This window comes from Malania oleifera, chromosome 8 (genome assembly GCF_029873635.1).
Source record: "Malania oleifera isolate guangnan ecotype guangnan chromosome 8, ASM2987363v1, whole genome shotgun sequence".
In the NCBI taxonomy this organism is placed as follows: domain Eukaryota; kingdom Viridiplantae; phylum Streptophyta; class Magnoliopsida; order Santalales; family Ximeniaceae; genus Malania; species Malania oleifera.
In genome coordinates, this window is record NC_080424.1 from 9,965,043 (window position 1) to 9,984,313 (window position 19,271).

The 19,271-nt window shown below is 35.3% G+C and overlaps 1 protein-coding gene across 1 annotated transcript; it reads right to left on the bottom strand.

Annotated features, from left to right (window-relative positions):
- Nucleotides 1-733: 733 nt before the first annotated feature.
- Nucleotides 734-9,941, bottom strand: LOC131162577 (uncharacterized). The gene is made up of 2 exons (XM_058119192.1): nt 9,867-9,941; nt 734-1,204 (listed from the first exon to the last, which is right to left on the bottom strand). Exons 1-2 carry the CDS (start codon nt 9,939-9,941, stop codon nt 734-736), a joined length of 546 nt encoding a protein of 181 aa, XP_057975175.1.
- Nucleotides 9,942-19,271: the final 9,330 nt, after the last annotated feature.

The window sequence follows — 19,271 nt, forward strand, 5'->3', positions numbered from 1 at the left end:
GGTGAACAGTGTCTCCCCTAAATCCTACCAAAGGGGTCGAGACGGGCTTCAATCGTTCCTTGCCGATCTTCATCCCTACCAAGACCGACCAGAACATGATGTTGGCTGAGCTCCCATTGTCTACCAGTATACGCCTAACCATGTAATTGGCTACGAGTAGGGAGAGCACTAGTGCGTCATCATGCGGTTGCTGCACTCCCTCTTCATCTCCGCTGTCAAAGGTTATGACGTCACCTTTCTTGTTTCGTTTGTTACTGGTTTCCCCCTTTTCTATCGTCAGCACCTGTTTAGCATATCTTTTGCGTGCACTTCCACTATCTCCTTCACTGGCGGATCCTCCGAAGATCACCGCAATTTCCCCAATAGCTTGCTCTTCCTTCTCTTTTGCGCCGTGCCTCCTCTGCTCGATTGATTCCCTTTGTGAATTTTCTTTCTTGACAAATCTTGACAGATGTCCCCTTCTTATTAGGACTTCGATTTCTTTCTTCAGATGAATGCATTCTTCTGTGTCGTGGCCGTGATCCCTATGGAATGCACAGAACTTGGACATGTTCCGCTTATGTAGAGGCGTTCGCATAGGTTCGGGCCATGAGACGTAGTCCTTCTTTTTGATCTGCATCAGCAACTCTGAGCGCAGTACATTTAGAGGTGTGTAGGTGGAGAACTTGTTGTGCTGTCCTCTACTCTTTTGACCTGTTTGCAGCGCACTAGTTTCATGCCTTTTTGTAGGTCTTTACGCGTCTCCAGATTCTCTGCCGTTGTTTCTCCTTTTCCGCTCTAGACGATTTCCTCTCGTGTCCATTATCTCCTCTAGGTTTATGTATTTCTCTGCTCGAATCATTAACTCCCCCATGTCTACTGGAGGTTTTTTTCCAAGGGAGTATAAGAAACTTCCGAGTTGGAGAGCCGTTGTCAGGGCGGCCAAGGCTACCCCCATATCCAAGTTGTGGATTTCTAAGGTCGCTGTGTTGAAACGGTGCATGAAGTTCTTTAAAGTCTCCCGGTCCCCTTGCACCATACTCATTAGATGGCTTGTTGTTTTGGCAACTCTCCGGCTACTAAGGAAATGGCCGATGAACATTTGCTCCATCCCTTGGAAGGAACCAACAGATCCTGGTCGAAGAGTTCGATACCAGTCTCTGGCGGTACCCTTAAGGGTGGTAGCAAACGCTCGGCACATGATGGCGTCCGGAGCTCCTTGCAGCTGCATTAACATTTTGAAATTTTCCAAGTGATCAATGGGGTCAGACAAACCTTCGTATCTCTCAAAGGTGGGCATCTTGAATCTGCTGGGTAATGGAGCTTCCATGATCTCTTTGCTGAACGGAGATTCCGCGCACTTTAGGGATGTTTCCCCATGGTAGGGCCTGGTTCTACCCTCTTTCATCATCTTCTCTATGTAATCTATCTTCTTTATTCTTTCCTCGAGCTCGGTGGATCTTTGTTGGTTGACGTCCACGCTATTTGCATCTTCTACCTTCTTGCTGGGTTGAGTTTTCTCTTCTTTCTCCCTTAGTTCGTCAGCTTGTTTATCTGCGCTGGGTTTCTTTTGCGGTTGGGGAAGGACGTGCCCCTATTGACTCTTCTGTTGTAAGAGTTGGTTGAGCATGTCCTTCATTTCCTTCTGGAAGGCAAGGAACTCCTCCCTACTGACACCAGATGAATCGGAGGTCCATTGGATGGATTGGGATGGTTCTTTGTTATCAGGGAAAGAGGTGGAATTGCGTGAGGTTGGCATTGCTTGAATGTTTGAAAGTCAAGAGCAAGATAATATCGCCTTCTAAAAGTAACTTCCCATAGACGGCGCCAACTGTTGCGGGGTAAAAAAAAATGGTTGGGATGCTCCTTCGACTCTCGTTGACCTGAAAGAAGAAAAGAACAAAGGCTTGGAGGACCCGGGGTGTACTCCGGGGGATCACTCCGATGCCTAAGTAAGAGGAAGGCTTTTAGGAAGGCTAAATGCAACAGTAGAATAGTGTTATGTGACTTACCTTTGCTTGTATCCCCAGTCCCTACTTATAGGGGCTTGAGTTGACCGCTGGTTGGCTCGGATTTATTGCGTGGGGGCGCGAATCGCTCTTCGGCCATACGTGCGTGCGCCTATTACTCGGTTTTTAAGGGCGTCGGCGTGAATCTCTCCTTCTCTTTATTAGGTCGGAGCTAATCACTCGTCAGAAAGTCAGACTTGGAGAAAGTATGGGACAGGCGTTGACCTGCCCTTATTAGTGTGATTTATTATGGGCATATCATATATATATATATATATATATATATGTATATTTCTTTTGGTTTTATTTATTTATATTTATATTTATATTTATTTTTTTGCAGGATTTTTTTTTTCTTTCATAATAATGTATATTCAAGTTTACATCTAACCTCAATTTTTTATTTATTGCAGGATTTTTTTTTCTTGTTTTCTTTTATATGTTGATCGTATTGTTATTATCATTCTAATATTTAAGGTGTTTATATTTAATATTTTGATCATACATTTGATTTTTATCGTTTGTACATTTATTAAACATTATGATATTATTTACCATTGTAAATTTAGTTTTATTATTTATATTATTGTCTTTATGTGAGTTTAAGTATTTTCTTTTTTTTCATTGTATATATAGGTTTTGGATTTATTGTCATTGTATTGGTTATATATTTAGGGTTTTTGATTTATTGTATTCACATCGTTAGGTTTGTCTAATTGTTATTACATTATTCATCTTTATTATTTATATTTAATTGGGGTCTTGGATCAATTATTGTTGAGTGTTGTTTATATATTTATATTATTATTGTTATCAATTGCATTGTATATTATTGCACATTAATGATTAATTCATTGTCATACTTATTCTTGCATGTCCATATATTGATTTTCGAATTGGGTAGTTTCCAGATTATATAGCTTACATGTTAATTACAAGATTAATTTATTTCTTTAATTATTTCCATATTGTACATGTTTTCATTAATTATATGTTAATATTAAGGCAGGTTTAGTATTGTTAATATATGCTTATTATTACTAATAGTATTATTGCCATAATTATTATATATACATACATACGTATATTTTTAGAGGTGGGCTAATATTGTATATCTTGGAACGCGGTATTATTATTACTATCATTTTTGTGCAAGTATATATGTATATTAGCGTGTGTATAGTCACATATTATTATTTCCATATATTAGGGTACATGCTATTCATTATTATCATACGTATATATACATGTGTCGAGTTATTAATATTAATATTATTATTATTATTATTATTATTATTATTATTATTATTGTAGATCATTACTATTACTATCATTATTATTATTTTATGATCATTTATTATTATTATTATTATTATTATTATTATATTTTTGTTATTAAGTATTTTTGATTTTTTCATTCCTATGATTTTAATGCGGGGGTATGAGCTTTCGGGCTTCACGTACCTTTAGTTCTGAGGGAATATGTAAATATTTATATATTACGTATATTTTTGTATGATTTATTTATTTATTTGTTTATTTTACTTGTGTATTAGTAAATTCACTAGAGGAGTAATTTTAAAGACTTTTTAGATTAACTTGAGGATAATTCTAAATTAATTAGGTACCGTTCTTAAGAACGGGCGCGTAGGTGGTGCTCGTACCTTCCCCTCGCGTAACCGAACTCCCGACCCCAGTTCTAGTAACGTAGACCCATTCTAACCCTAACGGGGTAGTAATCATGTGTTCTAACCACACTAAAAGGTTAGTGGCGACTCCAACATTCCCTATTTTTCCTTGAAAATTAAAAATGATTTTAATTTCGTTGCTCGGGGCACACGGGTTCCGGGACATCGCGACAGGAGTTTGTAGTGGATTGCGGAATCCTTGAGTGTGTTTCAAGGCGTGGACGTAGGCTGAGTGCCGAACCACGTTAAATCATCGGTGTTTAGCTTCTCTTCTCTATACTCTTATTTATGTCTTGTACATGATTTATATTTTATATATTGTGATATAATTACTTGTATTTAGCCAATATTTATATTTTGTAGAGAAAATAAAACATATGCGAAAGAGTCCATTCACTCCCCCTCTAGACTCTACTCCCAGACCGACGCTCATGAAAAGTGAAGCTTGGAAGAATGGTTGTTTGAATTACAAATGACTTACAAATTTTGCTCCAGAGAGAAGAAATGCTTTATAACTCCATGAGTGAAACAAAAAAAAGAGGTTAAGGGCATTGTTTCTACAGGAACACGCTTATGGCAGTTTGGAATCCCATGAAAAATTTTTGGATGTGTTATGTTTAATATCTTCTTATGTAAAACCAATCAAGGCATGAAGTTCATAAAGTTGGCAGGAAGAAATCACATATTCTAAGCATCACTAGATGATTTTGTGAATGTTAGTGAAATCTTAGGATGTTCAAAGTGATCTGAAAATGAAACAATGATATTGGAATCAAATGCATTAATATGGTACTATTTTGCCCATTCAGATGAAGGCAATTTAATTTCTTGTATTATTGGCTGTTCTTATGAACACTGCTACTTAAAGCACTGTAAACATCCACTGGGCACTGCAATTTCTTCATTTGTAAGCTAATATATAGTGTTATCTAAAACACAATAAACAACAGTTTATTGGGCACTATAGATTCAGCATAGAATCTCCATGCTTAAGAGTAGTTGTAATTTATTTAAGTGTCGCCGCTGCTGCATAAAATCCATAATGAGTAGTGACAGTTTGGGTGCTGCTTGTATAACATCCTCAGCTGAAATCACAATTCTACATTTCTTCGTTAACACATGCGCGCTCGCGCGCACACGGACTGCGCACACACAGACTTTTCTGGTTTTAAATTAAAGCCAGCTGGTTAGGGGCAGTTGGAGACATACTAAAGGCTTCAATGAATTTGAGTTGTGGTTTTGGTATATGATCTTATGTTGTTGACTAGTTGTGTAGAGTCTATTTGTGGAATACAATAGTGAGGTTGGTGTTTAATGAAAGGTTTAACATGGTTGAGCATGCACTGTTTACATGTACAGTCACTTCACTACTTACATGTCAATAATTTTACTAACTTTTTGTTCATTATGTTATGGAACGCTTCTTTGTAATTAAAAATTTTCATTACTAAAAGAAAAATGTGTCCTTTTAACTAGTATGTCCAAATCCAAGTTCATCAAAGGCATCAAATGCAAGAAAAGTGTACATTGAAGAAGTCACGAGGCGAATCAAGCAAGTTGAGGGATTCATTACATGATGTTCAGATCCAAGTAGACGACAAAAGGAGTATGATATAATTTTTAATGCTTTGTCTAAATTAGACTTTCATCTACCCACTACCATAGAAGGTGGAATGAGATAATGTTTACAAATGTATTTTTTGAACATTAATATTTCATACAATTGAAATTTTTTATAAATTGTTTCAGGAAATGAAGATAACAATGATAGTGGTGGCATTGAATATGATGCTGAGGGTCATCTATTTTAGTATCTAGGTTTGTTTATTTACATAACCCAAATTTTTTTGAATAATTTAATCTCATTAAATATTATTCTTTCACTATTAACAATATTGCATTTTTTCGGATATCTCTTTATAAATAGGCTAACTAAATATTTATTATTTAATTTCTATTCAGTCAAATGCAAGTTGAAGAGTTGGAAAATGACAATCGAGGAAGAGCCGACTCAAAGAAATGCATAAAAATTGGTTATCAACTTCTTGGACATTTTCTATTTATTTTAAGTTCATGATTTATTGGAATTTTTGTGTAAGAATTATTTACATTTATCATTTTCTACAAGACATTTTAATTTGTTGGGACCTCAATTGTATAAGATGGTTATTGCTTTTAGATTGTTAAAACACATATATTGTGTTTTTCCAAATAAAATTAATTCATTAATTATTTGTTATATGTAGTTTTTAGAGACAATACATGATAATTTTGTGCTGAAACAAGTATCCAACTATTACTATTTTGGAATGGAAATTTACTTTTGTCCTTAAATATTGACTTTTTAGGGATGAATCGATATAATTAGGGACATGACATGTATGTTGAAGAATGAAATGGTTTTTTTTTAAAAAATAAACTAATAAATTGGGACTTAAGATACTTTCATTTCTAAATGTACGGATGAATAATTGAACTATAGGGACGATATATACTACATTCGAGATAATGGTTAAACATATCAATTATATTTAAGGATGATACTTGCAATTCCCTAAAACCTATTTAAGGATGAACAAGTATGATTTCATCCCCAAATGAATATGACTATATTTTGACTATTGGAGGTGAAAAATAATATTTAGGAACGACACGAGTGCATATTTAGAGACAAAGGTAGTTGTTTTTAAATGTTACTCTTTGAGGGGAAAGAGTCAGTTTCGTCCCTAACCATTTAATCTTTTGGGGACCAAATATATATAGTTTTTGGGGATGACATATGAGCACATTTAAGCTTAACAAATTTTTCGTATTTTCTTAGTTTTTATAATTGTGTTAAATAAATTAGTTAACCATATAATTTCATTATCACCTAAGTATTTACAAACTTCAATTAGGATGTTATCCGGTCTTATAGATTTTCCATTTTTCATCTTTGTTAGTGTAAACTTAATTTCGTTAATTCTAATTTTGTGAATAAATCTCATCTATTCTTTTCTTCATTTGTCAATTTTAAGTTTAAACTTTCAATTTGGTTTTCATTAAATAACTTTTTAAAGTAACTTCGTCATCTATCTTTATGTCTTCGTCCTTAACCAAGACAATATCATCCTCACTTTTTATACATTTTACATTTCCTAAATCCTTACTCTTCATTTCTTTAGTTTTAGCAAGTTTAATTATATCTCTTTCCCTTTTTTTTGTATCTAATCTATCATACAAAATATTAAATGATTTTTGTTTAGTTTCATTAATGACCTTTTTTGCATTTTTTCTCATCTCTTTATACTTTTCAAAGTAATCCATGTTTTTGCATTTTTGCCACATTTTATACCAAATTCTTTTTGTCTTTACAACTTTTTAGACATCTTTATCCCTCTACCAACTTTTTTGGCTATTTGAGAATCTTCTTCTTCATTCAACTAAAATCTCTTTTACAATATTTTTAATAGAGCTAGCTAATGTACTCCAAAGAATATTTGTATCTATCATATCTTTTATAGTCCAATCTCCATATTTGATCATTTTATCTTTAAATTTTATTATATTTTCTCCCTTTAGTTTCCACCACATAATTCTCTTACACTAGTTTATTTTATCATTTTTCTTCCATTTTTAATACATATATCTAACTCTAAGACTATATGTTGTGTGGTTAAACTTTCACCTAGAGTAACTTTACAATCCTTGCATGATAAACGATCTACCCTCCTAGTTAAAATAAAATCTATTTGACTTCTATTTTGTCCACTTTTAAAGGTTATTAAGTGTTCTTCTCTCTTCTTAAGGCAAATATTCATTATAATAAAATCATATGATATAGTGAAGTCTAAGATCAGCTCCCCAAGCTCATTTTTGTCTCTATATCCATATCTTCTATGTATCCTCTCATAAACTTTATTATCCCTTCCTACGTGTCCATTCAAATCTCCTCCTATGAATATTTTTTCAGTCTCTGATATGTCTTACATAATACTATCCATATCTTCCAAATTGTGTCTGAACATTTTCTACTATACTTAAGGAGCATAAGTACTAATGATATTTATTATCTCTTGGCCTAATACCATCTTGATTTTTATAATTCTATCCCCTACTTTATTTACATCAACAATGCTATCTTTTAAGTTTTTATCTACAATAATTCCTACTCTATTCTTATGTTTTATTTTTCCAATGTACAAAAGTTCAAATCCTGATTTACCAATTTCTCTAGCTTTCTCCTCCACCCACTTAGTTTCTTGAAGGCAAATTATATTAATTTTTCTTCTAATCATTGTTTCCACAAATCCATACCTTTACCCATAAGTGTCTCTATATTTCAAGTTACTAATATTATCATAATTTCCTGAGCTAGCTTCTTACTTTCCCACATCTAGAATGATGTAGGAACCTTTATATATTTGACATCCTACTCGGGCACCAACATGGTGCGTCGCTTCGAGGCAACGACCTAACCTACCCTCACCCACTTTTCACTACACCCGGGTGGTATAGTGCTACGCGTCGCTCGTAGGGGATGCCCTAACAAATTATTTATAAGGAATCATATCATAGTGATTCGAAAAATTTTATGCTAGTTGTCAGCTACTTAATGCAACCCTCTTCCTTTACCTGACCTCGAGATTAGCTATGTGTGAAAAAATTAGTATATTAAGTGCATCACAAGTGAAGTTAATACAAATAGATTACTATAGAAATTTATCCTCACAAAGAAGGATATACAAATTAAAATTCAATTAATACAACTCTTAAAGAATCTGCAAGTGATGACACAAAAATTTTTAGGAAATCTCTCAATAGTGAGCAAGATGAGGCAAAGAGAGATTAAAAGAAAAGAAAGTTTAGGCACTTGAAAATTCAATATAAATATGTTTTCTAATGTTTCTTAGACTTAGAAGGCATATATATAGAGTTTTAGGTCAAACTAACCATTTTTCTACCTAATAGAGTTAGTTCTATATTCAAATCAATCGAACCGTGTCATAGGCTAGTCAACCATGCATGGACTGTTAGAGAGAAAAATTGATTGTTGAAACCTACCTTCATGGAGTAGCCGACAGTCCTAGGCAAGGCAGCACGAAATAGTCTAATTTATAGTTTTCAAATATAAAACAAAGAGTTTGTCAAAGGAATCCTACAATTAAATATGTTTTCATAAGGGACAAGTTTTCAAAGATCTTGGTTTCTTGACATCTTGTGAGCATTGAACACGTTCATTTCCAATGTCATGTTTCCAAACGTGAGCTTAAGTACTCTGCTTTGACAATTAATCAAGGTATTAGAAGTAGCAAGGAATGGTCACCCAAGAATAATAAGGGTCTGATATATGGTGGAGACTGGCTGCTGCATGTCTAGAACAACGAAGTCCACGGGGTAGTAAAATTTGTCAACTTGAACCAATACATCTTCAACAACGCCTAGCGGAGCTTTTACAGATCTATCTGCCAACTGTAGAATCATAATAGTTTTCTTTAGCTCACCTAAACCCAGTTGCTCATATATCAAATATGGGAGCAAGTTCACACTGCTCCCCAAATCAAGTAAAGCTCTCTCGATACGAGATTCACCAATCATGATAGAAATAGTAGGAGAACCGGGATCTCTAAGTTTCTGCGGAGTCTGACTCAATATCAATGCACTAACTTGCTTAGTCAAGAAAGTCTTTTTATTCACGTTCAGTTTCCTTTTTTACTATGCCTAGGTCTTTCAAAAATTTTGCATGTGCAGGGACTTGCTGTATGACATCCAAAAGTGAAATGTTGATCTTCACCTATTTGAATATTTCTTGGATCTTAGTGTGATATTTATTTTTCTGACCAGATGTTAACCGTTGAGGATAGGGTACCACAGGTTGATACTTCTTAACAGTCTCATCCTCCTTATTATCTGACTTCTTTGAACTTGAACTTGATTCATCTGATTTTTTTTTCCCCTTATCTATCTCAGCTGTCACTTCAAGTGTTGGAGTAACTATTTGTCGATCAATAGGCATTTCAGGATGAAAAATTTCCTTTCTGCTTCTCAAGGTAATAACTGCCTTAACTAACTCAAAAGCATCCTCTGAAACATTGTGCATCGGTTGCTGTTGTTGTCGATATACCTGGGGATTAAGCTGAGGCTGTGTAGGAAATTTCCCTTTTTCTAAGGTATTCAGTTGTGTACTTATCTTATTCATTGTGTATCTTACCTCACTAAAGGCTTGATTATTCTGATTGTTGGCCGTGACGTGAATCTGCATGAATTGCTGAAACATGTTCGCCATCTATGTTATGCTATCATCAAGAGATTTCTTTGCTGCAATAGAAGCTAAATTTGGTTGGAATCTCGAAGGTGCGTAACTCTAAGAGATATGTTGCGGCTGATACTGCGGTTGAGGAGTCGCAACTAGATGATATAACGATTGCGGAGGTGATGCATAAGATTGAGGAACTTGATGATACCATGAGGAAGATGAACCAGACTGATCATTCCTCTATGAGAGGTTCCGGTGATTCCTCCATCCAGGATTATAAGTGTTCGAGAATGACTGATTCTGAGATTTGTTGACCAAATTCCCTGATTGCACTTGATCAGATCTACTCTCTTGTCAAACTGGTAGTAAATGACAATTGTGAATTCTGTGGTCTGAGGTCTCACAAATAGAGCAATCCTCAGCTTTCACTTTTTCTGATTCCATAACCTCTAGTATCTTAGATAACGCAGCAACAAGAGCCTATAGACAAGTTTCCTCTTTGACCTCGTATCTACCTCCACCACTGATCACTCTGAGAGGTTGTGCTGCCATTGGTGCCCGTTCATGACGTGTGTTCCATTGTTGGGCACTTTTAGCTAAATAATCGAAGAATGATAGAGCCTCATCCGATTCCTTACTGAAGAACTCCTCGTTGCACATAGTTTGGACAAACTTTTTACATTTTGGGGTTAAAGCAGTATAAAAATAATTCACTAACCTCCAAGATTCAAATCCGTGACGCGGACATATATTCATTAGGTCCTTGAATCTCTCCCAGCATGCTTGGAACGTCTCGTCACCTCTTTGCATGAACTGACTTATCTACTCCTACAAGAATTGAGTTCTCTGAAAAGGAAAGAACTTATGTAAGAACTCATGCTGCATTTTAGCCTAGCTAGTAATAAAGTTAGGTTGCAGAGAATTAAACCAGATTTTTGCTTTATCTTTCAAAGAAAAAGGCAACAAGCGAAGTTTGACATACTCATCAGTTCCAGCCCTATTAATGAAAGTGCTGTAGACCAACTCAAAATTTGTCAAATGTTGGTATAGACTCAGAATCCATCTCATGAAACTGGGGTATCAAAAATAACATGCCATGCTTAATTGTGAAGTTTGGTGCATCTTCTGGTAACACAATGCAGGAAGGTGTAGATATGCGTATAGGCTGTAGAAAATCCTGAAGTGTACATGGTGCAGGTGTAGCCATGACTTCCTCAAAAAAATGTTCAAACAGACTGTTCAAATCAATTTCAGAATCACTCGAAAAAGTAATAGGAGAATAGTCAGATTCTGTGCTTTGTGTGTCACTATTGGTGTTAAGTGAAATTTTGGACAATCTATTTGAATTATTTAGGATCCAGGGCATCAAACATCAATGTAGACAATAGCAATTTACCAACAGAATAGCAAGCAAGCATGATCAAAATTTTCAATTTTTTTTTAATTTTTTATTTAACGAAAAATAAAAAATAATTGAAAAAATACAAATTTTGAAATTAAAACTAGCACTCCCCAGCAACGGCGTCAAAAACTTGACTCACTAAAAAAATGAGTAGCTCGAAAGCTATCCCAAGTATAGGAGTTCTATCGTGTAATATTTAGCCCAAAGGTTAAATCATCTCCTTAGGGAATGCAGTTTAATCTCAAATTTTGTGTAGTTCCAATCGAAAATGAAAAGTCACTAAACACAGTTCAAATTCAGGTTTTTCAGGATGTTTGAGGTTTTCTTTTACGAACTAAAAGAACATGAAAATTAAATTCTAAATCCTAAAAAGCACTAAATTGACAATGAGAAATGGAAATCCTACGTTTAATAACCAAACAAGAATTGAAACACGCATTGAACTTCGGAAAGAGATTGAAAACAATAGTTTTAAGCATAACTCTAGCACGCAATAAAAAATAAAAAAAAAAACTCAATCGGACACAAACTCAAACAAAGACTAAATTTTTAATGCAATCAAGAACTTAACCAAATTTAAAACTTTGACGATTAAGCAATAAACTAAACACAATAAAAAAAACCAAACTTTGTTTAACCTATACTTAACTTAAAGAAACCCAACACAATTTAATTTCTAAAGAAAGACAACAAATTTAAATCATAAAGAAAATTTATTTTTTCTTTGATATTTTATTATTATTTTTTTCTTTCAAGAGACCAACCTGAACTTTAATCAACTAAAAACTACTCAAGCATAAAATTAAATCAAATGCGGATGATAATTAAGAGACAAAGAAAGAAATATATTTTAATGATAACACCCAAAAAAAATTTAAAAATTTAAAACTTTAAGTAAATTTCCACCCAAAAAAAAAAATTAACAAGTGTTCAAATCTTTAATATCAATAACAAAAGACAACCAAAAGAAAAGACAAAGGAAGAGAGAGAGAGAGAGAGAGAGAGAGAGAGAGAGAGAGAGAGAGAGAGAGAGAGAGAGAGAGAGAGAGAGAACACGCCATTAGAGAAGGAAGCAGCAAAGCTGTTGTTGGCCGTGAGTAAAGGAGTAGCGCAATAGATGGAAGCAAGGAGCAGAAACTGGGAGCAGGTGTAGCAGAGGAGCTTGAAGAAGAGGCAGTAGCTACTCATGGAACAATAGGGTCGAGGCAGCTGCTTTGGACCTTCAGCAAGAATAGCAGCGGTGGCATAGCAGCTGGCAGTTCTCAGCTGGGCTTCTCGGGTTGGTGGCTTCTTGTTCCTCAGGTTCGTGCAGCAACACAGCACATCAAGGGGCTTCTCGAGTTGTTGCTTCACGGCAGCAAAGAAGAAGAAGAAGGGGCAGTAGGGCATTAGCAGGGAGGTTTCAGTTGCAGCTAAAGGGAAAAAAAACTAGGAAAAAAAGGGAGATAAAAGAGGAGAGTAGGGAGATGAGAAGAGAGAGTTAGAGAGAAGATAGGAAAAAGGAGAGAGGAGGGTTTTAGAAAGTTAGAGAAGGAGGGAAAGAAAACAAAGGAAAGGAAGAGAGGGAGAGAAGGGAGGAAGAGAAAAGAAAGGAGAGAAGAGAGTTAGAGAGGTTGAGAAGGAGGAATGTAGCCAGGGCCAAGAGAGGAGATAGGGAAAGAAAAAGGAGAAAGAGGGAAGGGGAGCCAAGAGAGGAGAGAAAGGGAGAAGAAGAAAAAGAAGAGCAGAGAGAGGGGGGGGGGGGAAGCTGGAGAAGGAAGAAGGAGAAAAATATATATATATACAAGGCCCCCCTTTGGCAGCCCTACCCAGCGCACCACGAGGACCCGGACTTGGCTGCATGGATAGGTCAAATCAAGGTGTTTTATTTTTATTTTTTTCTTGTTTTTCTTCTTTTTGTTTCTCCTTGAACAAGCCCGAGTTTGACCATCTTAGAGCTCGTTTCTCTTGAAGCTTAAAACACAAAAGTTGTAGACAATTTTCTCATTTTTTCACAGCATTTCAAATCGTCTCGCTCAAAACTTGAACAAGAAAATTACGTACAAATTACAAAGTAGCATTGGTTTCAGCTCCTAATAATTGCCTAGTGATAAAAAAAAATACCAAAAATTCATAAATTACTTAATAAAACCCAAATATTATAAATAGGACACCGTGTTAAAATATTGAGAGTAATTAGATATTTAATTAAAAATATAGGCCTTAGTGCATGAATTAAACCACCTAATTATGCAATTTAAGCGCGTAATCAAGAACCACAATACTAGAGATCATCCTAGAAAATGACATCCCACTTTTACTTTTTCTATCAATCTTACAACTTGCATAGTCTGCATCTGAATAACTAATCATTTCAAAACCAATGTCCTTAGAATACCACAGTCCTAGGTCAATAGTACCTATCAAGTATCTTAAAATCCTTTTGATGGCTATCTCATAAGATTTCTTAGGAGCTGATTGAAACTGGGCACACATGCATATGATAAACATTATATTCGGTCTTCTAGCTGTCAAGTATAACAAACTTCCTATCATACCTCGATAATATTTCATATCTACTAGCTTTCCTTTTTCATCCTTATCAAGGCTTATGGAGGTACTCATGGGAGTTCCAATGGGCTTGCTACTTTCCATGTCAAATTTTTTAAGTATGTCTTTTATATATTTGGATTGATTTATAAAAGTGTCATTCTTGGCTTGCTTAATTTGTAGTCCTAGGAAGTAGTTCAATTCTCCCATCATGCTCATTTCAAATTCATCTTGTATACACTTACAAAATTCCTTACATAAATCATTATTTGTTGCACCAAATATGATATCATCCACGTAGATTTGGATAATGAGCATGTCTTCCTTCTTAGTTTTGATAAATAATGTGTAATCTACCTTTCCTCTAGAAAATCTCTTTTCTAGTAAGAATCCACTTAACCCTTCATACCAAGCCCTAGGGGCTTGTTTCAATCCATACAAGGCATTTTTTAATTTAAACACATAATTAGGATTTTGAATATCCTCAAAGTCTGGTGGTTGTGCTACATATACTTTTCATTTATAAAACCATTTAGGAATGCACTCTTCACACCCATTTGATAAATTTTTGAATTCTTTGTGAGATGCAAATGCTAATAGCATTCTTATGGCTTCCATTCAAGCTACGGGAGCAAAGGTCTCATCATAGTCTATTCATTCTTCTTGGTTATATCCTTGAGCCACAAGTCTAGCTTTATTTCTTACCACAATTCCATTTCCATCCTTTTTATTTCTTAATACTTACTTTGTTCCAATAATTGAATGTTCATCTGATTTAGGAACTAATTTCAATACTCTGTTTCTTTCAAATTGATTTAATTCTTCTTGCATAGCCACTATCCATGAATCATCACTTAGAGCTTCTTCAACGTTCTTAGGATCATCTTGAGATAAGAATGCATAACGATTACATAAATTTTCAATGAAGATCTAGTGGATACACCTCATGATGGTTCTCCTATGATTTGATCTCTAAGATGATTTCTTACAAATTTCCATTCTTTGGGTAACTCAGAATTTTTTGTGGCATCATCATTTGAAGTTAATTCATTTTTCTCTTCTTTCACTTCTATAATTTCTATGTCTTCTGGTTTTTGAGTAGTTTACACTTCTTCAACATTTATTGTTTTATTAGATGGATCTTCCTTATCAAATGTTACATGAATTGATTCCACAATTGTAAGAGTTCTTTTATTATAGATTCTAAAAGCTTTACTCTTTAATGCATATCCTAAGAATATTCCTTCATAAGTTTTTGTATTAAATTTACCTAAATCATCTTTATCATTTAATACAAAACATTTGCATCCAAAAACATGAAAGTAAGATATGTTAGGCCTTCTATCTTTCCATAGTTCATAGGGAGTTTTATTTAAATTTGATCTTATTGATACTCTATTTATCACATAGCATGCAGTATTTACCGCCTCAGTCCAAAAATACTTAGGTAGCTTATGTTCATTGAGCATTGTTCTTGCCATTTCTTGAATAGTTCTATTCTTTCTTTCAACAACTCCATTTTATTGTGGAGTTCTAGGTGCTGAAAAATTATGACTTATTCCATGTTCATTACATAATTTTTCAATTTCTTTGTAGTTGAATTCTCTTTCTTGATCACTCCTAATATTTGAGATATAGTATCCTTTTTCATTTTGAAGTCTCATACACACATTTATTAACATATTACAAGTTTCATCCTTGGAGGCTAAAAAGAGTACCCAGGTAAACTTGGAGTAGTCATCAACTATGACAAAAACATATTGCTTTCCTCCTATGCTTTGTGCTCTAGTAGGACCAAACATGTCTAAATGAATAAATTCTAGGGGTCTACTAGTAGAAATATGTTTCTTCTTTTTAAAGCTTGTTTTAATTTGCTTCCCAAGTTGGCAAGCGTCACAAATTTTATCTTTTATGAATTTTGTGCTTGGTAAACATTTGACTAACTTCTTTCTAGATAAGTTTGAGAATAAATCCATGCTTGTATATCCTAGTCTTCTATGCCAAAGCCAACTGGCTTCATTCATGGCAGCCAAGCATGTTACTTCTTGAGAAATTAGGTTTTCAAGGTTTATACAATATACATTATTGACTATATAAGCTGTAAATAGAACTTCATGTTTTCTTGAATTTTGAACTATGCACTTATTTTGCTTAAAGACTATGTCAAATCCCTTATCACTAAGTTAACTTATGCTTAAAAGATTATGCTTTAACCCATCCACTAGTAAAGCATCATCTATTGTTAATGAGGATTCATTACCTATTTTTCCGATTCCGATGATCTTATCTTTAGCATTGTCGCCGAAGGTGACATACCCTTTATCTTTTTGAACTAGTGTGGTGAACTTGATTTTATCTCCAGTCATGTGTCTTGAACACCTGCTATCCAAGTTCCATTTTTCTTTTGATGGAATGGTCCAAAAGCATACATACAAGGAAGGATTCAAGGTGTTACTTTTGGAACCCAAACCTTCTTAATTCATTTTAAGTCATATCTATTTTTAGTGTTTACTTTCCATTCATTTTTTATTTTGACATACTTCTTTTTAAGTGGACAATTAAACTTTATGTGTCCCTTATTCCTACATAAGAAGCAAGTAGTGTGTTTGTAAAGACCCGAATCATATGGTAGTTAAATAATAAAAGAAAAGGGATATGGGTACCAGAAACAGAAGGAGGTCGTCAACTTCGTTGACGACATTGAACTTTGAAAGGACTAACGAAAAAAGGGGGGATCAGCAGAACTTCGTCGACGAACACAAGGGATTCGTCGACGAAAGCTTAAGAGAATTCGTCGACGAACATAGGGGCTCGTCGACGAGAAAATACCTAGAGGGGTTTTGAGGCAGCTTGAATTTCGTCGACGAATACAGGGTCTCGTCGACGAAATTTGTGAAGGACTCGTCGACGAAGAACGGGCTTGTCGATGAAATCCTATGTTTTATATATACGAAAATTCGGATAATTTAAGCTTCTGAAAGAAGCTAACACACACTCTCTCCCCCCCCTTCGGCTCGCTCACTCTCTCACTCTCTCTCTCTCTCTCTCTCACTCACTCACTCTCTCTCTCTCTCTCTCTCTCTCTCTCTCTCTCTTTTTGTTTTTGGGCTATTTTTACGCCGGATCGACAATTCGAAGTCACCACGACGCTCCTGGTGGAGTTCTCTCCAAATCTGCTGGAGCGGATCGTGGGAGAAAGTTAGTTGGAAATCATCCCAAAGTTGGGGTGAGGCTTTTTAAGCTATATTTGGTCTTACGCTAGTTATAAGAAATGTTGTGCGCATGAAAATACTGAAGTTTAATATTAGAGGTTTTCAGTTTCAGGGTATTGGTCAGGGAACCCCTCAGGTTTTTTAAACTTGAATGCTTTTGGGTAAAAACTTTCTACTCAATATTTGGGTTTCTGGTAGTTGAGGAAAATATTGTATGCTTCGAAATACTGAACTTTAATTATGGGATTTTTCATTTTCAGGGTGTAGAGTTAGGAACCCTGCAGTTTTATTAGGGGCTTTCCAGGAATCAGGTAAGGGGATAAACTAAGCTAGTTTCTATTTTTGAGAAAATGCTTATATATATACTTGTCATTTGATTTATGGAAAACGTATATATTTTCATATATATGTTTTATATTTGCAAAATATTGTGAAAATGATCGTATGTTGAATATGTGGAAAATCGATTGTGTGGCATGAGTAAAAATGTTGAGAAATACTATTTTCTGGGAATGTGGATGATTTTATGATGGAAAACCGGTGTACGGGCTGAGATTTTTATGTGATTTTCTGGCGTATGGGTCATGCTATGTGACTATGATTCGCCGACGTACGGGCCGTGCTATGAGATGTGATTTGTCGGTGTACGGGCCATGCCATGTGATTATTGTTTGCCAGCATACAGGCTGTGCTATGTGTAGCTGGCATACGGGTCGAGCTATGATAAAATGTGTAATATCGGCGTACGGGCCGATGATTTTCATTATACATGTATATATGTGAAATGATATGATTGATGTGAAAATAAATGATATGAGATATTTATGTATCATGATTTTAGTATATGTATATGATATCAGAACCTGGTCGGCTTGGTTTAGGTTAGCACTTGCACGGTACCGTTGCTATGTGTCCATGGTCCTCGTGATCATGATATCTGTGTTAACGCCGCTGTACGGAGTGGTGTGAGATTGGATGGTCGATGTGGTTATTTTCAAAAAGTGTGCTGTTATCGCCCCTGGTGTACGGACCAGTCTGGGTAGACCCATCGGACCTACAGACTAGATTATTGATTTAGCAGTGGTTGACCAACCATTGTCAGGTCCCGCCTTCAGGCCACACAACCCAGTCATGTAGGGGTAATACATGACAACAGCCAGCTAACCTACCAGGATGGTTTTTATGATATTATTATTATGATATGAGATGAGATATGTTTATGAAATGTTGTATGTTATGTCATGTTTTGATGTACTTATGTTTTCCCCGATTTAATAAACAACATTGAATATGTTATGTATGGTATATGTCGAACACAGAATATTCATGTTGCCAAACATTAGTATTAGTTATTTCCCTTACTGAGAGTTGTCTCACTCCTAAATTTCATCAACTTTTCAGGAGCCCAGATAGGAGAGTGAGAAAAGCCCTGCTAACATAGTGTGGATTATCAGCCCTTTTTGGAAGGGTAAGTTTTTGGTAGGGACAGTTGGGTTTTTGTGGGAATTGTCACTAGGTTCCATTTTTGGAATGTATATGTGGAGAGATAGTAATTGTAGAACTCTGGTATGTTGTATTGCACATTATGATGAGATGTATATGATTTTATACTTTCTACTATTTAGGCTTCTGCTGTATGTTCTGATGTATCCCTGGTATCCACGGGTCTAGGTAGATTGTGACCTGCTGAGTTGGAATGTGAGATGTGTGATGTTGATTTTTATATATATTTTTTTTAAAAATGTGAAAATGAGCAGGTCTTGACAGCTTGGTATCAGAGCTTAGGTTGTTAGGTTCTGTAGACTTTAGAGTGCAGCAGAAACAATACCAGAGTTTAGGAAATAATTTAAGGTTTTGTTCTATAGTCTGGAATCAGGACTTCCATGGTAGTTTCTATGCTTTTCCTATGGTGACGATTCAGAAAATCCATAGTAAGCTATTGTCGGGTTGTGTTCCTAGAATGTAGGATTGGGGATTAGAAATATGTTAGGAATTTTGAGATAAGTGGTGAGGATAGGACGGTAAACTATAAGGATAGAAGTTCTAAGTCGTGTTTGTTGTTTTAGGATGGATCCAGAATAAGGAAATAGTGCCCATGCGAGTGGTAGTGATGGTGCACGACCATCAGGTGCAGCTGGGACCAACTTTGACGCAGTATTACGTAGCGTGGCTCAGCAGGTTATGGCTGAGATCGCTAGGAGCTCAAGAGCAGAGTAG